The following is a 26,378-nucleotide window of genomic DNA, read 5'->3' as shown; positions in this document are numbered from 1 at the left end:
CTGTGTTCGGTGCGTTCGGCGCGGGAGCAAGAAGCGACATTTGAACTGTAGTCGTGGTGTTTTACCGTCGAAAGACCTAGAACTGAGGTGCACGCTGAAGGGAACGGTTAATATTGCACCGCTACACCAATGGGAGAGAGCCATGGGGATAATTAGCCATTTCCACGGGACTTATGACCTGCATGCATAATAAAGTACTATGCAAATGACTTTGAATAGTGGAGTAATAATGGAAGAGGTAACATAAGGTAGAGTTATAGTGGAGAAACAATTTAATGAATAAAAATGACAACAAACAAACACACGAATTAATATTTAAAAAAATTAATAAAACAAATCAATGGATAAATGAACCAACCAACCAACCAACCAATCAATCAATCAATTAATCAATCAATCAATCAATCAAAGTCCCTTACTTTTAGCCACGAAAGGCCCACTTTCGTTCTACATGCTCGCGGCAGTATGAATCTTTTTTGGAAAAGGTTGTTGAAAACTAATTGAGGCAGCAAGTGCGTCAAAATATTTTTTTTTTCATTAATCTAGGGGTGCGGGGTTCGGTGGGAAATAATACATGCCTCATATAAAAAGTGGGCTTTTTGGCAGAGGATGGTTCTAAGGAAACAATGTTTGTTATACGTAATTTTTTTGGTGAACGATTAAGCCCAATCCTCGCTAATCAACGCACCCACAAGTTTAAAGAGTAGGCTGTTGTTCCCGTACCACCATTACTTCCAAAATCTGCTTCACCACTTTCACTATACACAAATGAAGCCTCGTTAGCTTCCGTTATTCCAATCCCGTGATCAGCACGTGAACAACTGGTTCCTCCTCCACCAATCATAAGCACTGCACCGTCTCCTCCAGCCCAGTCACACCAGAAGCCAATCGCGTTGGAGCTTTGTATGTCACCACTGCATGCCGTCTGCTGAAACCCGTCAGTTGTCTGGTATAGTCCGCCATTTTGTATTGCGCAACTCCCCAGACACTGGTCACTGGCCCAAATAGCGCCATTTCTGAAGTCACCATAGCTTGTGACTTTGGAGCGGAATGTCTGTCCACCGAGACAGTTACTTGAGGTTTGCAGCAAAGCGGTGTGCTGGGAGTCGTCACTGCGCGTGATCTTGAACTCGCTTCCGCTAACCAGCCAGAATAATGGGGATATCATGTCAGTGTTGATTGAGGGATCACTTGTATTTCCGAAGGCAACTTCCTTATCATACCACCAGTACCCACTATCATCCATCCAATTTGTGGCATCATCGTTTGAAAACCGAGCAATCAGCGTCCAACCTTGGCCAGCTGACGTCATATCGCAATACGTCTAAGGAGAATTGATGGGGATAACAATGTCAAGTGGTCTTTTTTATGGCAGTAGAACTCCGCTTTACGGACACTTACTTAATACGGACACGTCATTTATTTTTTTCAGACAGTAGCTTAAAGCACCTTTTCTCATAAAATTTGTCTTGAATTACCCAATTCATAATGACTCTTTCTTTGATCCCTACGGTGTCCGCACATGCAGTGTTTGGCTGTGACAGTGAAAATGGATCTTCGCTGGAGTACGAGTACGAGATAAAATATGAGCATGACTTCAGAATTTTAATCAATTTACACTTTCAGAGCCCTCATTGCTCCAGTTTTCTGATTAGTTGAAAAGGAGACTATTGGTGCGAGATTAGTGCGAAATGTGACAATGAAAAGCATAACTAGGGTTGAAATTTAAGTCTTGCTCGTACCCAATCTAGTACTGCTCGTACTACGTTGTGAAGGTCCTTATTAACACACGACCACGCGACCGGAGTCCAATTTGCTTAACTATCACATATTAATTACAGCATTCTTGCTGCCACATGTACAACAAGGTAACACTACGCAAGATGGCATGTCAAAATCTGAATTGTTTTTAAGCACAGGTTCATATATGTAACTGTTGGCACTGCGGCCTCACAAATCATTGAAATCCTGTAACACCACAACCGCATCTGTCATCAAGAATGAATTTCATAGTCAATTTGATTCCCATCTACAACAACCCAATGACCTCGCCACCTGCAGAAAACATACATAAGCCACATCAAATCAACCACGACGTGTGACGAGAAACGATACAGAAAGCTTTCGACCGAATTCGTATGCCATTAAAATATAGAATTTAGTCTTTTTTTTTTTTCAATTTATATAAAATACAAAAAATAAGCCCAAATACAGTGTTAAATCACTGCCCCTTATTAGCCAAATACAACCAGCTGCACTCCCACTAATATAAGTCATATCACAAGAGCACACAATCAGATTCGCATTTTTTTCCCGATATGACCGAAATAAATTTATCGGCAGTTTATTATTCCAGAAATTAACCTCAAAGCCATCGATTCCAGCAAATCCTCGGCTTCTCGCGAGAAAACCTTGCCACACATTGAGTTAACAGGGGCACCCGACGGAATATTTCGTTCAAATATCTGTTTGGAAGACAATTTGAGATCTAGAATTTCCGGAACATTCATTGTAATTTTTTTAATTTTTTTGCTTGCCTGCCTTTCCTAGGATTTTCGAATATCTAAAAAATGGTATAATTGTTCATTTTTAACGGATTTTTACTCTAAAAAGGTCACCTAGAATTTTCGGGAGCCCTTCTCTGGCTGGAATTTTTTCGAAAAGGTAAGTTTTGATCCCTATAACTTTCGGATCACTAGACTTTCAGCTAGGAAATCCGAACAGATAAAAAATTTTTAGAGTATAAAAATATGCCTATATCTACCGTTTAAATACTAAAATACGTTCAACGGTGCTATCTTTAAGTGGTTTTGAACTAAATTCTCGATGGGTGCCCCTGAGTTAACAAACATAAAATGATCCAACCCCTATTCCACGTATTTATCCACCTTTTTACCTGGTTGATATGTTTTCGTTTTGTTTCTGCTTAGTCGAATAAATGGTCTGTACTAGTACATTGTTACTATTAAAAAAAAACTTACCGGGATTGCAGATGCGGTTAGTCGGTAAGTTCCGTCACTCGCTGCTGAATTGCTGTGCAAAACTTCATTGCACGAATCTAGGAGAAAAAGGTAAAAAAATGGCATGCATCCTAGTTGTTCATAAGGTCGATGATAAAGAGTACAGATTTACGGATGAATGGAATATATTTGTTCAAGGCATTCTTAGATGGTTAAATACATACCACGTAGGATTGCACAGTTCTTTCCATCTCCGTAAAATCCATCTTTGCATGAACAACTGTAAGACCCATAGGTATTCTGGCAGTTAGCATTTATGTCACACATCTGTTTACCACTGCACTCATCGATATCTATACAATTAAAAAAGAAATGCAACTGTTAAATTACACAACATCAGGTTCCAACAAGACTGTTAAATTACACAACATCAGGTTCCAACAAGAAGTTTTCTCTTTACAGATTGACCAAATTAAGCAGCTGATTACATTTTTAACTGAATAACTACTCTTTCCGGCGTTATGTGGAAGGCTATTCCACAACTGTGCCACCCACCGTAGCAGAAACTTTTTTAAGAAATCAGTACGGAGCTAAGGTAGTGCTAACATATTTGCTTTGTCTCTAAGATCATATCAATTTCTACGCTAAATTATTTAAACAGACCCCGTGAGTACTCCAGAAAATATTGCGCTTTTGTCCCTTCTGGTATATAGGTTATCCTTTTCTAGTTTTGCACCGAGCGCGGTAGCACTGGAAAGTAATATGACTTTGTGATACGCTTATGGCTAATTTGTTACTGAGACCGTTCCACGCAGAGCAGCAGTAGTCGAAATGCTTTTTGAAAAGAGCTTTGTATATTAATATAACTGTAACTTCACACATAAACGTCCTTAGCCTCTTAAGTGCACCTATACATGTACATGAGAAGATATCGCTAACAATCTCACGGACATGTTGGGACATATATTGGACGATATAAGTTGCTATTGATTTCTTGTAACATCCTAATGATTTCTTGGCCTTCAATATGAATATGAAGTGAATGACCAACGGTATTTGCAAATCTCTACGACCTCCTCGGTTAAGGTCAGGCGATATTCCGCGCGCTTTTGCAGAACAATGCCAGGACGCCACATAAATGTTGCCAAAATTGCAAGCAAATAACAATGTCTTTTAGCGCCACAGTTCATTGACGTCAAGGGCTAGAACGGAACCACTACATCTAAAATGAGGGATGAGCAAGAATAACCACATTCAAGTATATATTTAACACGTTATATAGTCAGATTCCTCTACTCCCAGGATCTCGCGAAGCTGGGCCTTGTTTATTCTTACTGACTTCTTCGTTAACACACAATGTTTCTTCAGTCCAGTGTGATGGAAGATGTAGCAAGAATAAACGCCTGCAAAATTTACGATGTTCTTCTGTCACGGGGGGAAAATACCCGATTGGACTACATAGATAAACTCCCTATCTCATGCGGGGACTCAAATTTTAGTGGTGACTCTAATTAACCCTCTCGGGAGCTACCCTTAAACTTAGCTTATTACACCTACCGTTGCAATTTATGCCACTAAATCCAGGTTCACAAGCACAAACATAAGAGCCATTTGTATTTTGACATGTAGCATTGGCAGCACAGACTGGAATGGAAGCACTGCACTCGTCAACATCTGCAATAAGAAACACAGCCTCAGGAGTGATTTGAAATGTCGTGTTTAATTTTTAGTGCCGTTAAGCACACCATTACCACGTGATCGCAATTTTAAAGTCACTTTGCTGTTGTTCTTGTTTTCTGAGAAACAGAAATGTAATTCTTTTCTTTTTTCGTGGTTTGGGGGAGGTGGGGGTGGGTGTAACCGCTTCCGTTAGAATCGGAATATGTCGCGAAATATTTTGTGGTTTGATCTACATTACCGCCCTGATTACCGCATATAGATAGGTATAGATTATAGCTCGCATTTCAGTTCTACCTAAGACACCTTGAGATCAAGATCTATTGAAAACTAGAAGACAAGTTAGAGCGAAATTCTCTAGGCAATCAAGACCCGCGAACGTTGGTAAGAGACAATTTACTTCAGTATTTAAGGTTACAATGTTATGAAAGTTTGTGATTCTAAGGTTATAGGTTTCGCTAGATTTAACTGTTTTTAGTTCTTTCCGATATCACGTGCGCTTAGTTTTGTGATCATGTTTTAGCTATAAAGAAACGAATATTTAGATGATTTCTTAATGTAATGATTTCAGTTGACCGCATCACTTCGATAAATGCCCTGATGCCACAAGAATAGGAATACGCAGGAACAATTAAAGAAACAATCGTAAACCTATATTGGCTTGGTGTTTTCGACTGCGCGTGTAACAACCCGGGAGCGAGACTTTCATTTCTAACTTGAGCGAAACCATTACAGTCAACAACGAGGGTTAAAAAGAACTCTAAGAACTCAAATTGAAAAGGATTATGAACTAAAATTAGACAATGGATACCGACAAGGCAGAAAATGTCGAAGAAGTTAGTACTTTAGAAGGAGCACGTGGTTGCAATGAAAGCCTCGAAGAAAACAGCCACGTTACTAGCGAAGAATTCGAAGAATGCCGTGAGCGTCGGAGTAGAAACCGCACCGAAAAGGGTCTAGAATTCGACTTGGAAATCGGTACGAAGAAACGACAAACCTCGCTGAAGGACCTTCGATTGCGTATGAACACCATCTATGAAACATTAAGAGAGCCGGTGGACCTTGTAAAACTTAATGCTTGCAAGGACGGTTTAGAAGCTGACTTGAAAACCTTTCGAGCCGCACATGAAAACGTGACTGATCTTTTGATCAGATTAGAACTTCCGGACAAGGAACAAGAGACACATGACGAGTTCCTCGCCATGGACAATGCGGCATTAGAATGTTTAGCGGACATCAAAGTCAGAATTAAAGACCAAGAATTGGAAAGAGTTGAGCTTATTTCGCAAAAATCACAACGCTCCAGAAAATCAGCGTCGTCCTTTCGATCGTCGTCAACGACCTCCTCAAAGCGAGCGGCAATCGAAACCGCGAAAATTAAAGCGAAATTGGACACACTCAAAAGGCGACAGGAAATTGAAAGGCGGCGTGACGAATTGAAATTTCAAGAAAAGGAACTCGAGCGTTTAGATGAGCAAGAGGAATTGCATGGAGAACTTTCCGCAGCCGAAGCAATTCAGAAAATCCTACAAGAATCTGAATTAAACGACACGTTAGTTCTGCGAGAAGCCACGGACAAGTCGATAAGACAGACCGAAAAGGAAAGAATTTCCGACTCTAAAACAGTTGGTAACCCACAATCGGAAAAACCTGCCCGCAAGGATATTAGAGAAAAAGATAACGAAGTTAACTCCCCTATTGTTGTCAAAACGCCAAAGCAATCACCAGATGCAAAAGAAAACATCGCAAATAGAAGCGCGGGAACACCGCCTCACTTTCCCTCGCGATTTGACGAGAACACGCCCCTTGCATATCGAGATATCAACCAATCAGCGAGAAGTACCGAATCAGAACATCACTTCAACTCCCAAATTTGGCGTATCCAGGCTGAAAACGCAGAAATACAGAAAACGCAAGTCGAATTATTGCGAAAGATGACGGTTCCGGTCCCCAAACCTCCAGTTTTCGACGGAAATATCTTGGAGTATCCAAAATGGGAAAACGCCTTCGACGCACTGATTGAAGACCAAGTTGTCCGCCCCAATTACAAGCTTTACTATTTAGGCGAATACACGTGTGGAGCAGCGCAAAAAACGATTAGCGGACTGTTAGGATTGCGGACCGAAGACGCCTACAAAAGAGCTAGGAAAACGCTGAAAGAACGTTTCGGAGACCCCTTCAGGATTTACGAAGCGTACAAAAACAAACTAAGAAACTGGACGCCATGCGTCACAAGCGCAGACCTACAAGAATTTAGCGACTTTCTAATCATGACACAGGAAACGATGAAGTCCGTAAAGTACCTAAGAGAACTCGAGAGTTATTCTACAATTCGAGAACTCGCAGCTCGCCTGCCCACCTTCTACGGCAATAAGTGGAGAGAAAGCGCAAAGAAATTAGAGGCAAAGTGTGGTGAATACTCCTTCGCAAACTTCGTCGAGTTTACACAAGAAGCATCCCTGGACGCCAATCACCCTGTATTTTCTCACGATGCTTTAACTTCAACAAAAAAGGAATTGGAAAAAGAAAGAAACCCTCCTGTGGATAAGACGAGGCGAAACTTCGAAAGAAAGGAAAAGACGGATCGCCACAGCACCTCCTTAACCACTACGGGCAGTGAATCGTCACGCAAGGACCCCCCGGATGCGAGTTTGTGCGTGCTGTGTAAAGGAAAACACAGTCTAGCCACGTGCAAGAGCTTCTTGCAAAAGCCGTTCAAAGAAAAATTAGAACTTTGCATGTCAAGAGGAATATGCTTCTCCTGTCTAAGCCAAGGTCACACAGCTCGACAATGCCAGCAGAAAAAGCACTGCGAGGTGTGTAAGAAGCCACATGCAACCTCCCTCCATCGCTTCCCAGCTGAAGAGGGAAGACAAGAAATCACACAAGAAACCGTCAGAGCCACGAACAACTGCGTGAACTGCAGTGATACTACAACCTCAATGATTCTTCCTGTATGGATTCATCACAAGAATGACCCGGATCGCCGAGTCAAAGCCTACGCCGTGCTCGATGATCAAAGTGATACCTGTTTCATTACAGATGACGTAATAAACAAGCTTGGAGTTACTGGTCCTGCCATACAGCTAGAGCTGGGCACCATGCACGCCATAGAGAAAATCGGCACACAAAGAATCGAAGACCTGGTAGTTTCACGTTTTGACGGCAAAGTAGACATACCCCTCCCTAAGACGTACACAAGAACACAGATACCAGGCCAGCGCGGACAAATTCCTCGCCCGGAAACCGCCCGCAAGTACGACCACTTAGAGAAAATCGCAGATGAGATCCCGCCATATGAAGAGCACTTAAGCATTGGTTTATTGATCGGCAACAATTGCGTTCGTGCCTTAAAGCCGAGATCCATAGTCCCTGGAAAGTCAAATGACCCCTACGCTATACGCACAACTTTGGGCTGGGGAGTGGTAGGAGCCAGAAACCATGGGGATCATGATGACGAAGCTGAGATGACAGCTGGATGCCATCGTATTGCTACACGAGAAATAGCAAGCAACGAAGCCTCGACTGGCAAGTTCATCCCTCTGAAGAGTTGCAAGGAGATAATGGCACCCTCGGCCATCAAGAAAATGTTCGAGCAGGACTTTTCCGAGTCTAAAGATGCGAACTTAGCCACATCTCAGGAAGATTTGAAGTTTTTGAACATTACCTCTAACGGTATTCATAGAGCAGACGATGGGCACTATGAAATTCCCTTGCCACTTCGCAACGAAAACGTTCACTTGCCATGCAACAAGAAACACGCTGAAGCACGATTGAAGCAGTTAAGTCGAAGATTTGCTATCGACTCGAAATACAAGGAAGATTACGTGACATTTATGCAGAAGATGATAGAAGAAGGTCACGCAGAGAAGGCCCCCGAGCAATATGAAACACTTTGGTACATCCCTCACCATGGGGTGTATCACCCTAAGAAACCCGAGAAGCTACGAGTGGTCTTCGATTGTTCAGCAGAATTCCAGGGACATTCCCTTAATCGCCATCTTCTGCAAGGCCCCGATCTGACGAACTCCCTGGTTGGTGTCCTGTGTCGTTTCAGACAAGAACCTGTGGCATTCGCCTGTGACATTGAGGGCATGTTCCACCAGGTCCACGTCAATAAAGAACATCGCGACCTTCTCCGCTTTCTTTGGTGGGAGCAAGGAGACACCTCGAAGGAGCCAACAGAATATAGAATGACGGTACATCTATTTGGTGCCACCTCCTCCCCGGGCTGTGCCAATTTAGCCCTAAAAACTGCCGCTGATGACGGTGTAAATGAGTTTGGAGTAGAAGCAGCTTCCTTTATTAAGGAGAATTTCTACGTTGATGATGGGCTTAAGTCAGTCCCTACAGTACCAGAAGCCATTGAATTGATCAAGAACAGCACTGAGATGTGCATGAAAGGCGGCTTCAGACTCCACAAGTTTACCTCTAACAGCAAAGAAGTCGTCGAGTCCACACCAGTAGAGTCACGCGCGAAGGAAATCAAGGAACTTGATTTGAACCGTGATTTACTTCCTCCCGAACGTGTGCTTGGCGTAGAATGGAACATTGAGAACGACGTTTTCAAGTTCCGTATTACCCTCAAGGATAAACCACTGACGAGGCGTGGCATCCTGTCAACAGTTAGCTCAATATATGACCCGCTTGGTTTTGCCGCCCCATTCCTGCTACGAGGAAAAAGAATATTACAGCTGCTATGCAAAGAAAACATAGGCTGGGATGACGCCATACCTGACGAGCTGAGAATGCAGTGGGAAATGTGGCGAAATGAACTTCTCCTTCTAGAGATGATGGAAGTCCCAAGATGCTTCAAATTAAAGGAAATGGAAAGCCTCAAGAAAGTCGAGCTACATCACTTCTCGGACGCTAGCACAGAAGGATACGGCCAGTGCTCTTATCTCCGTCTGGTGGACACCAGAAACCAAGTGAACTGCTCACTAGTTATGGGTAAGGCACGTGTTACCCCCCTGAAGCCGATAACCATACCGCGCCTTGAACTGGCAGCCGCTGTGATATCTGTCCGAGTAAGCGAGATGCTGAACCGAGAGCTGAGATACGATGAAGTAGAAGAAGTGTTCTGGACCGATAGCAAAGTAGTTCAGGCATACATCCACAATGATGCACGCCGGTTTCACACCTTTGTTGCAAACAGAGTTCAGCAGATTAGAGAACGCACCGTCCCCGAACAATGGAAATACGTTGACGGAAAGAACAACCCGGCTGACGATGCTTCACGTGGTCTCAGCCCCAAAGACCTCCTGCAGTCTTCCAGGTGGCTACGAGGGCCATCTTTCCTATGGGATCACCACGATAGCTGGGAGAATTTAGACAGGAGCAAACCTGAACCCCTACAGCCTGACGATAAAGAAGTAAGGAAAGCATCCTCCTTCACAACCTGCGTGACAAACGAAGAGCAATACAGGAACCTTCCTCGACGGCTGGAATACTTTTCAAGTTGGTTCAGAGCAAAACGCGCCGTTGCCGTGTGCCTGAGATACCGAAAGATCTTACTAGAACGAACACGTGGGAGGCAGGCAACCACGAATGGAGTGAAGGCAAGATATGCAGCACGCGAGTATCGTCCGGTCGACGTTGACGAATTAACGGAAGCAGAAAAAGAAATTATAAAGCACGTGCAAAAGGAAGCCTTTAAAGAAGAAACAAGAAAGCTGAAGAATATAACTAAAGATAACGAAACCCACAGAGAAGATGATTCAAGATCCAGGGTTCAGAAACCTAAAGGAGCCAGTCCCCTCTCCCGCCTGGATCCGTTTCTAGATCGCAGCAATCTAGTAAGAATTGGCGGACGAATAAAGCAAGCTAGCGTATCCGAAGATGTAAAGCACCCTATTGTTCTGCCTGGACAAGGACATGTTAGCAAGCTCCTAGCCCGACACTACCATGAAAGGGCTCTACATCAAGGAAAGGGAATTACCCTTAACGAAATCCGTTCCTCTGGCTACTGGATCATAGGCGGTGGCTCAGTAGTATCCAGGCTTGTCCATGAATGCGTCACTTGCAGAAGGCTTAGAGCGAAGGTGCAAGAACAGAAGATGGCAGACTTCCCAGCAGACAGACTAACACCAGCCCCTCCTTTCACATATTGTGCAGTGGATTATTTCGGACCCTGGTACGTGAAAGAAGGACGCAAGGAACTCAAAAGATATGGAGTACTGTTCACATGCCTAGTATCAAGAGCCATTCATCTGGAAGTTGCCAACTCCTTGGAAACAGACTCCTACATAAACGCCCTTCGTCGTTTCATATGTATCCGCGGTCCTGTACGTCAGATGCGCAGCGACAATGGCTCGAATTTCGTTGGAGCAAGAAGAGAGTTGAAGGAGGCGCTTGCTGAAATGGACCAAAACCAAGTAAAACAAGAGATGCTGAAAGAAAGCTGTGATTGGTTTGAGGTCAAACTCAATGTCCCAACTGCTAGTCACATGGGTGGAATTTGGGAGCGCCAAATAAGAACCGTGAGAAGCGTGCTCTCCGCTCTACTAGAGAAAAACGGCCATCAAATGAACGATGAAGCTCTACGAACCTTTATGTGTGAAGCAATGGCAGTAGTCAACAGCCGACCTCTAACAGCAGAAGGTACCACATCATATGATACGGCAGAACCACTCACGCCAAATCACTTCCTGACATTGAAAACGAAGGTAGTTCTGCCTCCACCGGGAAAATTCACTTCAGCCGACCTGTATTCAAGAAAATGGTGGCGACGGGTTCAACACTTAACGAACGAATTCTGGTCCAGGTGGAAGAAAGAGTTTCTTCTTCCGTTACAAACCAGACAAAAGTGGACCCGACCAAGGAGAAATCTTCAAGTCAATGACGTCGTGATCGTCAAGGATGATGATACCCCAAGAAACCAGTGGAAGATGTGTCGTGTCATTGAAGCCCAATCAGACCAGGATGGATTAGTACGGAAGGTGAGACTGGACGTTGGCAGTCCGAATCTGACACAAGACGGAAAAAGAAACCAGCCGCTGTCAAAGCTGGAAAGACCAATCCACAAGTTAGTGCTGCTGATGTCAGAAGATCAGTGAAGACCGGGAATCCCCGTCGAGGAGCCATCAGAGAAGTTTTATAGAGTACCATGAACGTTAGATTATGGATAACATGAACAATGAGACAATTTAAATTTATTATTGTTGCGAATAAGCCAGTGATTAGAGTAAATTAAGGTATAATTTAGGGGAGCCATGTAACCGCTTCCGTTAGAATCGGAATATGTCGCGAAATATTTTGTGGTTTGATCTACATTACCGCCCTGATTACCGCATATAGATAGGTATAGATTATAGCTCGCATTTCAGTTCTACCTAAGACACCTTGAGATCAAGATCTATTGAAAACTAGAAGACAAGTTAGAGCGAAATTCTCTAGGCAATCAAGACCCGCGAACGTTGGTAAGAGACAATTTACTTCAGTATTTAAGGTTACAATGTTATGAAAGTTTGTGATTCTAAGGTTATAGGTTTCGCTGGATTTAACTGTTTTTAGTTCTTTCCGATATCACGTGCGCTTAGTTTTGTGATCATGTTTTAGCTATAAAGAAACGAATATTTAGATGATTTCTTAATGTAATGATTTCAGTTGACCGCATCACTTCGATAAATGCCCTGAGGCCACAAGAATAGGAATACGCAGGAACAATTAAAGAAACAATCGTAAACCTATATTGGCTTGGTGTTTTCGACTGCGCGTGTAACAACCCGGGAGCGAGACTTTCATTTCTAACTTGAGCGAAACCATTACAGTGGGAGTCTACTAAAGGTATACGAATGAATTGTGGATGTGTTGTCAGGGTAGACATCTGACTTCTGCAGACTTAGATTTAAACCGATTTATCCTAACAGGCAACATTTATTTAGAAATTAAATGGATGGTAAGGAAGAGATTGTCCAATAGGAATGGTATCGGGCATTGATTTCAGCCGGGATTGAAGAGTTATATTTCTAGGAAAACAAAACAAGAATAGGGGTTGCCAGTGACTATCACTGTAACGATATCCATATTGATTGATTCAGTTCCGGTCTAAGTTTCATTCCTGAATTCGCCATGGTAACAGTTCAGACTATGCTTTCCGCCTTTGTACATTGTAGTCTTCGTCGGGAGTGTTGAAAAAACACAGAAGTTTCCATCTTCAGTTCGAACTGATTTTCCTCTGTTCTGCGTACGATCAACGTTACAATGAATCACAATCATAGGGAGCTTTTTAAGTTGATAACATGATTATTGACTCTGAAGATGACTTCAGCCCAGGTTGTCGAAACGTCAGTCACCAACAACAGTTCTCTTCAGAACTACTTTCAGCCGGACGTTCACACTATACGACGACCTACTGTTACTCCTGGGTTCAAACCATTTACTATAAGATTTTATAGTTCACCACTAAATTTTCTCCGATTCTGATTGGTTTAAATTGAACACGTGACGCGATAGTGCCCGTCCGCCGGAGGGCACTATCAGCCCATAGTGCCCTCCCGTGAAAAATGCCCGGATCGATAGTGCCCGCCCGTGACTGTTTTTTGTAAACAAGCTGCCTGCAGACCAAAAAACCCAACCAAATTCACTGCATTTAATGGGTTTCTCGTCTGGTTTTGTTTCGTTTGTTAAATTTCGGCTTTCAATTGAGTTTTTTATCCTCAAAAGTAAAAATAATTCACGATGCTTGTTTTTGTATGTGCGCGCGGAAGAAAATTTAGTGGTGAACAATAAAGTCAATAGAGTGTTACTGTCTCGGAACTATCGGTCTGATAGTTGCCCCTTGGAAATTTGATGTTCTTAAAACTAGCATATTTGCCCTCGAAGCTTCGCTTCTCGGGCTAATATTTGTTTTAAGAACATCAAATTTCCGCGGGGCAACTATCAGCCGATAGTTCCTCGACAGAAACACTCTATTGTTAAAATATTGCGTTGATTGTATTCATATTAGACGACTTAAAAGCAAAATACTTTACCTTCTGTTTCCATGCTGCAGTTAGCAAGAACGACTTTCCCAGGTAAAATAGAATCAAACCAGTATTTGCCGTTGACCGCTTGTCCTCCTTCACTCGCCTTGATTTCTTTGCACGTTTCAGCGGGAAGCTCAGGGATGGAACCTAAGGATACTGGACAAATAAAAAAAGGAAACTTAGAGTTACTTAAATACATTGCTGTTTTATCAGGCAACTAAGGAATGGATCCTAGAAGCACTAAAACTGGGTTTCCTCAGCCAAAAAATGAAAGCAAAAAATAAAAAAATAAAAAACAAAAAACGTTAACAAATTGCTACTCCTGTACTTTTGCTGGTCGCACGCTTGTTTCTGTTTATTTTTGTTTCTTTCCACCAGAGCTATTAAGGAGAAAAATGTATGTGATGATGTTGTCCATTTGCTGCCCATTTTATTATATTTACGGCTTTTAACAGATTTTTGGACAGCCAAAAATTAAATTTGTATTGTAGGGAACCTAAAGATAAATAATAAACAACCGCTATATTAGAGCACTGAAACTGTTTACAAGAGTGTTTGGCTGCGGATGGCTAGGATGAAAATGGATTGCAACTGATTAAAAAACGCGAGAATAACGTTTTTAGGTTGTTGCCGCGCGTCTTCTAACCCCAAAATAAGGTTATATCTTCCTTAAGACGTTCAAAGATAATACTTCTTTAATGTGTTAACGTTGTCTTCTTTTTATTTCACAAACTCACCTAATCCCTTGTCTCGTCTAAAGTAATATCTGTGTAAGTCTGGGACGAAGTCCTCGGGCCTGGCCTCTTTGGTTCGGTTATTCAACTCGCACACATTTTCTTTGAAGACGTAATGGAAGCTTTGGCATCTGATATCGTCATTGCAAGCATGGTGACACTCAAATGAGATTGACGTGTTCAACGTCTTGAATGTGTGTCCTCGTAGCATCATGCCAAAGATAGAATAATGGCTTCCACACTGTTCATCAGCTATCTCTGCAAGTGACTGGTATATAACAAGGGCAGTCACGATGCTTAGGAGATATATCGACATCATTTTGCATGTGAATCTGTAACGCAAGAAAATATATAACTGACATCTTTTCCTGATAGTGCGTGATGTTGAAGTTATCATGAACATGAACCCGAACATTTACAAGCCAAAGGACATATTTGGATATAGAATCCTTAAATACTGGTCTTGGTTTGTTAAAAAAATATTACTATAAACACCATTATCCTGAGACTAAAAAGATGGTGTTAATGAAGTTCGCATCTCAAATTTTCAAAAATTGAAAACGTCCGGTAGACGTTTTCAAACTCTACCTTTGTGTTTTGCAATAAACGCTAAAAACCAAGGACTTTCGATTTCTTTCAATTTTTTTGTTAATTTATTGCAAGTTCTCGAGTGTCTGCGCGCGTTACCTCTCGTGTTAGTAAACATGAGTTCAACTTTGCGCAACATGTTGCCGCAATATGGAATATTGGTGGTAATACAGTTACCGACACTTTACAACTTGAAATACTGCAGTGTTACGAGGCAATTTGAAAGTAAATGTTGCCTGTATTACTGGGCCTTAAATCAGCAAATTTCAACAAAAAAGATACACCAAACAATCGACACAGCTTTACAGTTAATTAAAAAAATCCCCTTTTCTTCAGCTCTTGACGATTAAATTCCCCGCAATGTCGCGAAATAGAATTAAAAAACACCGAAGATCTTAATCTTAAACACAAATTGCAATGACAAAAATGCCTCGTTGCGTATAAAATTGAACAAAATTATTAATTTAAGTTTTAAACAACTCCTTTGTAATACAGACGTTTCTTTCAAAAATAGCTACTAACACAGTATTTAAATGAAAACTTCAAGAAGTGGCAAAAAAGTCGTCATTGGTAATGTTTCTGTTCAAATAGAAACAGTTTCCACCTCTTCGAATTATTTCTTAAGATTAGCTTTTGCCCCCCACTAGTAATCAGGCGGTGCTTTGATTGATCTCTACTTTTAATTAAAACTTCCAGGAGTCTTTTATTACTGAGGGATTTCGTTTAACTTATCAAGGCAAACTATAGACATGCACACAGTATGTTACATACACCACATTTGACATTCTTAGAGAAACATTGGTTTTATCCAAACTGTTTTCACCCACGCTATTTAGTCTAGCTGTACATGTTTTGTTAATAATTCGCTTTATGATATTTTATGATATTTTAAATTATGATATTTTACTTATTGTTTCTTTCTCCCCTTGTCGGCTAATGTTTTATGTATATAAATACATGTCGGTCAGGTTGAAAATAACATCTGCTGGAGTATAAAATAAGGAACACATATTTTCCCTTTGAAAATGTTTTCAGTTGTCGACTCGATGTCAGTTTTTCTATGGGTTCAATTTTTGGGCTATTTACTTTGTGACTGTGTAGTTTAGCAATATGACTAACCGAGACTCTTGATGGTGCTGTTTTAAGCCCGAAATTGTGAACTACAATTAAAGACGGTAATGATTACATTTTTATATACATTTCGCCGATAAAAGGTTAAAAATAAAACTTAAGGTAAAAGCTGTTAAAATTGATGCTAAACGCTTTCGATCTGTTCGATCATCATCAGAGATTACATTTTTGGACCATTTCATGAGACTTGAAGAGCACCGCGGCTAATTAAGACTCTTAAGGGAGCTTTTTGAACATAAAATTGTGAACTAGAATTAGAGTAGTTGGGTATCGCTTTATTTCAAAAACATCACTTTAGAAATTCGAAGAGGTCTACCCAAATAAAATATAAATTTATTTTTCTAACGTTGAAAAAGCTTTTTTGGAACCCTCTCCAAAAGAATCCTTCTTTATAATCATAAAACGTCTAACCGTAGAGAGTTCTGACACATCAATAGTCTTTCCTTTAAATTGCGAGGTTATTTAGATAATGCCAAAGGTGTTTAGTCGTCTTACCTTATTCAAGGTGTTCTGTATCGTCACAATAAAACCAGTTTCAGTTTCTGCGTCGTAGTTTTTTTTGACAACTGATGAGTCAGGCAGCCTCCCAAAGTGATTCTCGAGTGATCTCCGCTTTGTAAATCTTCATAACGGATGTTGGTGTAACCTATGTATCAGTTTTCTAAACGCTTGGTATGTAGATAGTCTTAGATTTAGTAATTCTTCTAGCTCTCTACCTTGGAGTAGTGTTGGTATCAACTGAATGATTGTAAACTACTGTTTTGTTTGTGTGTTCATTCATAATTCGCCTCGATGCGAATTAATTTTCTCTCACCGTGGGCTTGTTTAGTATATTTGAATATATGTTGTTTAGGCTCAAAATAACACTAGCGGAAGTCAAACGAGGCATGCATGTAACAAGTTAAGTAACAAAGACTTTCAGTTAACTCCAAGACCCTTTTTTCCACTCACAAAAATTGTTCAGTCGGCTCGATATCATTCTTTAAAAATTGTTAAAAAGAGGAGAAATTTCGCTGTCTCTGAATTCGCAGTTTCTAGTTCTGAAAAATTGTGACTTGTAAATGGAGAGTGATGGTGGAAGAGCACTGATTTTTCTGGTTATTTTCAGCCTGTGCCGAGTTGCAAAAATGAATTAATTTCACCTTTTAAGAACTTGTTTTACGGCCTTCTGTGCAACACGCACGAATAGGACTGAGCTAGTAAGTGAGTAAATAACTTCTTTAATATAATCATGATTCCTACCAAAATAACTTTTTTATCATTATAAAACGTCAAATAGTAAAGCGTTTCTAGCGCACTTCACACTGATATTAAATAACTTCTTGTATGAAAGTTTTTACTGTAGATAAATGCTTTCACAGATACCCAACTGCGCTTTGTTTTCAATAATAATTTCTATCTATTGTCTTTTGTATTTTCACAAAGGCAAATGTCTCCAGCAACTTAAAGCTTCCTTGAAGTATTTGTCAACCTCGGAAGTCGACAGGCAGCTCTTCGGGGAGTTTTAACTCTTAAACTTTTAAAATTTTCACCTGGCTTTTACAGTTTTGATTAACAAAGTCCAATTAAATTTATTCAAGGCTTGATCTTCCTGTACAGAGCAAAACGTTACCGCTAAATTTGCTTTTAACGGTAACTGAAGAGTCAGGCAACTTTATTTCTAATTATCGTCGCTTTGAAATTGAGTCTGTGACAAAAGCTAGTTTTAAAATTTATGAATTATGCGTAGATTACATTTAATTTTTCCAAAGCATGGATTTCTTTCCGAGGATGTCGCGAAAAAGAATTAAAAAACACCAAAGATTTTTACATTGAACACAAATTGCAATGACAAGAATGCCGTGTTGTTGCGTATTGAAAGTTGAACAAATAATTATTTATTTAAGTTTTAAACAAGTACTTTATAACACAGACGTTTCTTTCAAAAAGAATAACACAGTCTTTAATTTAAAACTTAAAAAAAGTGGCAAAAAATCGTCATGCTTTGTTTTTTTCTACACGTGGACTGTTTTTGGTTGCTATGCCAATGTTATGAAACATTCAGATCGACCACTCACTTTAATCAAAGAACCAATTTGTATTATTTTTAGGTAATGTTCAGCGATAATGTTTCTGTTCAAATAGAAACAGTTTCCACCTCTTCGAATTCTTTTTTTAAGATTAGTTTTTGCCCCCCACTAGAAATCAGGCGGTGCTTTGATTGATTTCTTCTTTTAATTAAACTTTCCAGGAGTCTTTTATCATTTTGTGGCTTTCGTTTAACTTATCAATACAAACTTTCTGTAGCATGATAATTAAGAACTGAAATCGCGAGATCGATGCATTTGATTTTCTAAGAGGTCTGCTGATGTATGAAATAAGGAACACATATTTTCCCTTTGAAAATGTTTTCAGTTGTCGACTCGATGTCTATTTTTCTATCGGCTCAATTTTTGGTCTATTTACTTTGTGACTTTGTGTAGTTTAGCAATAATTTTATGACTAACCAAGACTCTTGATGGTGCTGTTTTTAAGCCCGAAATTGTGAACTACAATTAAAGACGGTAATGATTACATTTTTGGACCATTTTATGAGACTTGAAGAGCACTGTGGCTAATTAATTAAGACTCTTAAGGGAGCTTTTTGAACATTAAATTGTGAACTAGAATTAGAGCAGTTGTGTATCGCTTTATTTCAAAAACATCACTTTAGAAATTCGAAGAGTTCGAGCCAAATAAAATATTGATTTATTTTTCTAACCTTGAAATAGCTTTTTTTAAAACACTCTCCAAAAGAATCCTTCTTTATAATCATAAAACGTCTAACCGTAGAGAGTTCTGACACACCAATAAAGTGTTTCCTTTAAATTGCGGGGTTATTTAGATAATGCCAAAGGTGTTTAGTCGTCTTACCTTATTCAAGGTGTTCTGTATCGTCACAATAAAACCAGTTTCAGTTTCTGCGTCCTAGGTGTTTTTGACAACTGGTGAGTCAGGCAGCTTCCCAAAGTGATTCTCGAGTGATCTCCGCTTTGTAAATCCTCATAACGGATGTTGGTGTAACCTATGTATCAGTTTTTTAAGTTATAAAAAATAAACGCTTGGTATGTAGATAGTCTTGGATTCAAGAAGACTTCTCTACCTTGGAGTAGCGTTGGTATCAACTGACTGTTTGCAAACTACTGTTATGTTTGTGTGTTCATTCATAATTCGTCTCCATGCGAATTAATTTTCTCTCACCGTGGGCTTGTTTGATACATAAAAATATGTGCTGTTTAGGTTAAAAATAACACTAGCGGAAGTCAAACGAGGCATGTAACAAGTTAAGAGCTTCTGACTCAGAGATCCAGGCAGCGGCCCGAAGAAGGGGGTCGGCCGATCTCTACCATATTTATACGGTATGGAGGCCTTACCTAACTAGTAACCATGGTAACATTTTTTGATTGATTGACTTTATTGTTTTCGAGAACAGACCACCCCCCCCAAAAATTGCCCCCGTGGCGTGACAAAAGTTGTGATTTTAGGTCAACTTTAGCAGCGTATATCTCTAGATTTATTCAAGCAACATACTCCAATTTACATCAACATAACACTCGTCCTTTGGTTGTTTAAATGCATACTAGAACAAATCTTCTCTGTATATCATTCACGATCTGCATGCAAACTAAGAAGGCATGCTTCCCGACATTTTCAAAAGTCGCAAAACTAGGCATTTTCGAATTCCAGTTTCTCAAGGGTCCGGGAAGATACAAATATAAAACAAACAGCAAGTTACTCGCCATACATAGGAATATGTTTTAAGCCAGTGTTGAAATTGGACCAGCGAATGTATTTTTTTTAATGGTGCACTGTTTTTGCCGCTTCGGCCGATTTCACACTCCCAGGCCAGTACCAAACAATTACGGTTTTTCTGCTGCTGTCGATCTCATTATCCGGATTTCTCCGTTTGAACGCCTTCGATAAGTTTAAAAAACAAATAGCTATGGTTTCTTGTCAAAGTATTTATGATTTGGCTGCAAGTTGTATTCCTTTTAAGCGAGAGCCCAGGTAACATTTTGCCGTAGATTGCGTGACAGCCATAGAACACGAAGCCTTCAGCGTAGCCATCAAACCAAACCAATATTATCGCGTTGATTAACAGAATGTTGCCTTTTCTTCATGAATACTTGCTCCTGATCCATAAAAAGCTTTCAGACATCCCATGAAAGAGTCCAAATTCAGTAAACAACATAAACCTTTGACATATTACAGTTTGACCGAAGAGGGAGGAAGAATAAAGCAGCAAAATGCACACTGCTTTCCAAGCGAGATCACTTTTAACCAAATTCGATAAATCACTGCCAACAAAAAACCCTGATAAAACTTTATTTAATTAAACACATTGCGTTACTTTTTGAAAGCAAAACTTTTGGTATCTCATCGAGTAAGCGTCGCTACAAGCGAATCAACTAAACACGCAGCGCAGGCGAATTTTGAACAAAATTGTAACAACACAAGGAGTCGGTTAATTAAGCAATAATTGCGGCGTAAATCCACATTAAGAAATACAATCTACCTTACCATGGTGTTCCCAAGACGGCTTGATTATTCTTAGAAAGTCTGCGGATGCGTTGCAAGTGTCACCAACACTTCACAACTTAGAATACCACAGTGTTACGAGACAATTTGAAAGTAAATGTTACCTGTTTTACTGGGCCTTAAATCAGCAAATTTAAAAAAAAAAAGATACACTCAACAATCCACACAGCTTTACAGTTATTTAATTAAAAAATGCCCTTTTTCAGCTCATGATGTTTAAATTTCACGTAATGTCGCGAAATAAAATTAAAAAAACACCAAAGATTTTTACCTTGAACACAAATTGCAATGACAAGAATGCCGTGTTGTTGCGTATTGGAAATTGAACAAAAAATTAGTAATTTTAGTTTTAAACAACTCCTTTATAATACAGACGTTTCTTTCAAAAATAGATACTAACACAGTCTTAAATTTAAAACTTAAAAGAATGGCAAAAAATCGTCATGCTTTGTTGTTTTTTTCTACACGTGCACTGTTTCTGGTTGCTATGACAGTTATGAAACATTCAGATCAACCGCTCACTTCAATCAAACAACCAATTTTTTTTTTTTTTTTTTTAGGCAATGTTCAACGATAATGTTTCTGTTCAAATAGAAATAGTTTCCACCTCTTCGAATTCTTTTTTTAAGATTAGTTTATGCCCCCCCCCCCCCCCTCCCCCACCCCACTAGAAATCAGGCGGTGCTTTGATTGATTTCTTCTTTAAATTAAAACTTTCCAGGAGTCTTTTATCACTGTGTGGCTTTCGTTTAACTTATCAATACAAACTTTCTGTAGCATGATAATTTTGAACTGAAATCGCGAGATCGATGCATTTGATATTCTAAGAGGTCTGCTGATGTATGAAATAAGGAACACATATTTTCCCTTTGAAAATGTTTTTTAGTTGTCGACTCGATGTCAATTTTTCTATGAGTTCAATTTTTGGGCTATTTACTTTGTGACTTTGTGCAGTTTAGCAATATGACTAATCAAGACTCTTGATGGTGCTGTTTTTAAGCCCGAAATTGTGATTATGGGTTAGAGACTGTTGTAAGTGTTTTGTTGACAAATACACGCACGCGCTGGCCGCACAATGAACGAGAAATTTTCAATACTGCACAAGGCGTAGCCGAGTGCAGTATTGAAAATTTCGAGTTCAATGTGAGGCCAGCAAGTGCGTGTATTTGTCAACAAAACACGAACGGACAGACTCTAACACTTTTAATATACAATCTGAGTACACTGCAAGCGATCATCGACTTAACGAACTTCAAGCAATAAGCTTAATGTTTAAAAATAAGATGTGTAGTAGTACATAAGTTTAATTACACGGGATTACATCAAGTCCATCAATAATATAAAAATCACAAATAAGCTGTACAGAAATAAAGCTTAAAATGGTTCATAAAATCGTTCATCAGCTGCTGTGGTCGTTCATAAATACAGTCAGCGAGAAGCTTGTTCAAAGCGAGTCGATGGCAAGAAACTACAAGCAAGTCAATCGCACGCAAAAATGTATTTATTGAGCTGCAGTTTACCTTTGAACACGAACGCGCTTCAAGTTGTTATCCTCTTTGATTTTGTTTGGTATTGGATCGTTGATAATTTGAGGAATACATTTTTCTTCCACTTCTTCAAACCTTGAAGCTGAAGACATTTTCAATAATGCACGATTTTTGTGCATTATTGTCAATACTGCACTGTCGGAGTTTGCTGACGACAGGTAAAGCAAAATCACGTGATCTATTTTAACCAATTGCGCGCGTGGATTTTGGACAGTGAACGAAGATTGTATATTAAACTACAATAAAAGACGGTAATGATTACATTTTTGACCATTTCATGACACTTGAAGAGCACTGCGGCTAATTAAGACTCTTGGGAAGCTTTTTTGAACATTAAATTGTGAAGTAGAATTAGAGCAGTTGTTTATCGCTTTATTTCAAAAACATCACTTTAGAAATTCGAAGAGTTCGAGCCAAATAAAATATTAATTTATTTTTCTAACCTTGAAATAGCTTTTTTTTAAACCCTCTCCAAAAGAATCCTTCTTTATAATCATAAAACGTCTAACCGAAGAGAGTTCTGACACACCAATAAAGTGTTTCCTTTACATTGCGGGGTTATTTAGATAATGCCAAAGGTGTTTAGTCGTCTTACCTTATTCAAGGTGTTCTGTATCGTCACCATAAAATCAGTTTCAGTTTCTGCGTCCTAGTTTTTTTTGACAACTGATGAGTCAGGCAGCCTCCCAAAGTGATTCTCGATTGATCTCCGCTTTGTAAATCTTCATAACGGATGTTGGTGTAACCTATGTATCAGTTTTCTAAATGCTTGGTATGTAGATAGTCTTGGATTCAGTAAGTCTTCTCTACCTTGGAGTAGCGTTGGTATCAACTGAATGATTGCAAACTACTGTCTTGTTTGTGTGTTCATCCATAATTCGTCTCCATGCGAATTAATTTTCTCTCACCGTGGGCTTGTGTTTGGTGTATTTGAATAGATGTTGTTTAGGTTAAAAATAACACAAGCGGAAGTCAAACGAGGCACGCATGTAACAAGTTAAGTAACAACGACTTTCAGTTAACTCAAAGACCCTTATTTCCACTCACAAAGAATGTTCAGTCGGCTCGATATCATTCTTTAAAAATTGTCAAAAAAGAGGAGAAATTTCGCTGTCTCTGAATTCGCAGTTTGTAGTTCTGAAAAATTGTGACTTGTAAATTGAGAGTGATGGTGGAAGAGCACTGATTTTTCTGGTTATTTTCAGCATGTGCCGAGTTGCAAAAATTAATTAATTTCTCACCTTTTAAGAACTTGTTTTACGGCCTTCTGTACAACACGCACGAATAGGGCTGAGCGAGTAAGTGAGTTATAACTTATTTAATATAATCATGTTTCCTACCAAAAGAGCATTTTTATTATTATAAAACGCCAAATAGTAAAGCGTTTCGAGCGCACTTCACACTGATATTAAATAACTTCTTGTATGAAAGTTATTACTGTAGATAATTGCTTTCTTCAGATACCCAACTGCGCTTTGTTGTCGATAATAATTTCTATGTATTGCCTTCTGTATCTTCACAGAGGCAAATGTCTCCAGCAAGTTAAAGCTTCCTTAAAGTGTTTGTCAACCGCGGAAGTCGACAGGCAGCTCTTCGGGGAGTTTTGACTCTTAAATTTTTAAAATTCTCACCTGGCTTTTTCAGTTTTGATTAACAAAGTCCAATTAAATTTATTCAAGGCTTGATCTTCCTGTACAGAGCAAAACGTTACCGCTAGATTTGCTTTTTAACGTTAACTGAAGAGCCAGGCAACTTTATTTCTAATTATCGTCGCTTTGAAATTTAGTGTGTGACAGAAGCTAGTTTTAAAATTTATGAATTATGCGTTGATTACATTTAAATTTCCAAAGCATGGATTTCTTTCCATGGACGAGCGCATTTTAATTTGACTTAGAAGTTAATTCGATAGGTTTGATGTTTATGGTTAGTCTGTTTCCGACACTGTTTCTGGTTGCCTAGGCAGCTATGTAACATTAGATCAACCCCTCCCCTTTTATACTGACCTAAATACCTATTCCACGAGAATGGTTCTGTTCAAATAGAAACAGTTTCCACCTCTTCTTTCTTAAGATTAGGTTTGGCCCCCCACTGTAGATCAGGCAGTGCTTTGATTGATCACTAGTTTTAATTAAAACTTCCAGGAGTCTTTGATCACTGTGTGGATTTCGTTTAACTTACCAAGGCAAACTTTGGACATGCACACAGTTCCAGCCTACAGTTTTTTTGTGGTTTTCGTATCTCTATTATGCATAAACAAGTTTTCTAAAAGAAATTTTTGGATTCCGCCACTTTTTCGCTGCAAAATCGAGCTTTAAAGTTCCCGTTTCGGCCACGCCCAAAGAAGTTGTCCGGGAGTCAAGACCAGATAGAGTCTGGGTTCCAGACCGGCTGTGACGTCAGATCAGGAACCGCGAAATCTTGCCGCCATTTGAAGTCAGCATTTCTTCTGTAATAGCGAGGAGATACTGGCGGTACAAATATACCAGATAGATGCGTCGTTGCGGTATGCTTGAATACTCCAAACGAAGAAAAGGGTATTGCGCTGCGTTATGGGGTGATATGAGAACAGAAGCAAAGGCTAGAAGGAAAAAGTAGATGGACTTCGTCAAGTTAAAACGTGCAAAGTGGAATCCGAGTGCCTCGTCTGCCGTCTGTGCTTGCTACTTCGCTCCCAGGGATATTACAAGAAGAAATTCCTTTGAAAATCTTCAATGCCAACGGTCGCTGATCTAAGATTATAATAGGCATTGTTCCTGTGCCAAGATTTCACCGGAATACTTAACTTTGTCCAGTCGAAGTCGTCATCGGGTATTCATTACTCAATTCATTACTCATCAGATTATTCATTTAATTGAGTGTCTGTTCTCGAACGACCCGAACGACAAGACACGCGTCTCGCTAGACGCCTAAAAAACTACAAGTAAACGTCGCCAACTTCCCAAGAGATTTTTATTGCCTATTGTCAACCATCGTGTAGAAATAATAAGCGAGCAAGCGTCGCCAAGCAAAGATAACATGTAGCTGAAGCGACATTCGATTTGTCGACCAGTCAAGGTAAAGCGAATTATTTCTCCCTCGAATATCGCTTGAATTTCTATTTCTGTTTCTTGTAAGTCTTGTTCATAAAGTCTTATTAAAATGTGATCTTTATAATCGAAGTCATTGCGCTCGTAGGTAGCTTTTCAGGGTTTCAACTCCCATACATGTAAAGTTATAACTTTATCGATCGGTCTCCGCAAGCGCTATTGTTTGTTTAAAGTGCGTACAATGAAAAGTTTATCAAAGCCTTCACAGCCTAAAGTAAGCATCGTCACAATATAAAGAAAAGGTTTTCCTAAGTTATAAAAGTAAAAAATCGATAGGTTAGGACTGTTTGTTAATCGTTTTTGAGACAATCAGTCGCACTTATCATAAGCGCGTGTTGTCGGCATTTCTAAACGCGTGAAAAGTCGCTTGTATTTTTATTAGGCTGTAACAAGAAGGACTAAAGTAGCTCGTATTTTAATAAGCTGTTATAAGAAGGACTAATAAAAGTATAAACATGTTTATTAATATTAATCTTTTGCGTACTAAGGGCACATTTATTTGCAACATACGCAAATCTACCGACGCGACAAGTTTCAATTCAAAACAAACAAGCATACCACTTTCAAGTCAATGCATTGTGTGAGTGTCAAGGGCAATTTTCGGGAATAATAGTGCCTACAGTCTATTCTTATATTGTTTTCATTTTCGTTTCACATCTGTAACGAAAATTAAAAGGTATACAGCCTGAGAATGCAGATCGATTTCCGTCCGTCGTTGTAGGTTTCGCGACGCGTGAAGTTTCCATTCAAAGGTTTCTGGAGTGAATTTGCGTACAAAATGCAAATTTAACGCGCGGAGTGAGTGTTTGGAAAAAGTATCCATATACCGGTATGTGTCTAATTCCACGACTCTGTTAAGCTGGTTTTGTAATTTTCGTTCCCTCTCTTCAATAAGTTGCTTCTCTCGATTATATTCTTCTATCCATGCATCGTCCGCTAGAGGTTCTTGAGAGTAAGCGCGTTCTTCTTTGTTACTCTTATCTTCTACTGCAGTGCAAGCGAACGATTCGAGTTCTCCGGACTCGATCTCTTCGTTCGAATCAGATGAACTGCTAGTCACGTCTTCTTCAGATAAGAAATCGCTGTCTTGTGAGTATTCCATCCAAACTCGAAGAATTCTTGGGAAAAACAA

The 26,378-nt window shown here is 39.7% G+C and overlaps 2 protein-coding genes across 2 annotated transcripts; one reads left to right on the top strand and one right to left on the bottom strand.

Annotated features, from left to right (window-relative positions):
* Positions 1 to 221: 221 nt before the first annotated feature.
* LOC144665267 (uncharacterized) lies at positions 222 to 16,659 on the bottom strand. The gene is made up of 7 exons (XM_078526484.1): positions 16,552 to 16,659; positions 14,341 to 14,669; positions 13,610 to 13,759; positions 4,518 to 4,634; positions 3,185 to 3,313; positions 2,982 to 3,058; positions 222 to 1,324 (listed from the first exon to the last, which is right to left on the bottom strand). The coding sequence occupies exons 2-7, from the start codon at positions 14,654 to 14,656 to the stop codon at positions 680 to 682; spliced, it is 1,434 nt and encodes a 477-aa protein (XP_078382610.1). The 5' UTR covers positions 14,657 to 14,669; positions 16,552 to 16,659; the 3' UTR covers positions 222 to 679.
* LOC144666541 (uncharacterized) lies at positions 5,441 to 12,399 on the top strand. The gene is made up of 2 exons (XM_078527961.1): positions 5,441 to 12,055; positions 12,243 to 12,399. The coding sequence occupies exon 1, from the start codon at positions 5,441 to 5,443 to the stop codon at positions 11,690 to 11,692; it is 6,252 nt and encodes a 2,083-aa protein (XP_078384087.1). The 3' UTR covers positions 11,693 to 12,055; positions 12,243 to 12,399.
* Positions 16,660 to 26,378: the final 9,719 nt, after the last annotated feature.

Source organism: Oculina patagonica, chromosome 9 (genome assembly GCF_052425735.1).
Source record: "Oculina patagonica isolate OP01 chromosome 9, crgOcupat, whole genome shotgun sequence".
Taxonomy (NCBI): Eukaryota; Metazoa; Cnidaria; class Anthozoa; order Scleractinia; family Oculinidae; genus Oculina; species Oculina patagonica.
Note: the sequence above shows the minus strand (reverse complement) of the source record. Positions and strands in the feature narration are given on the sequence as shown.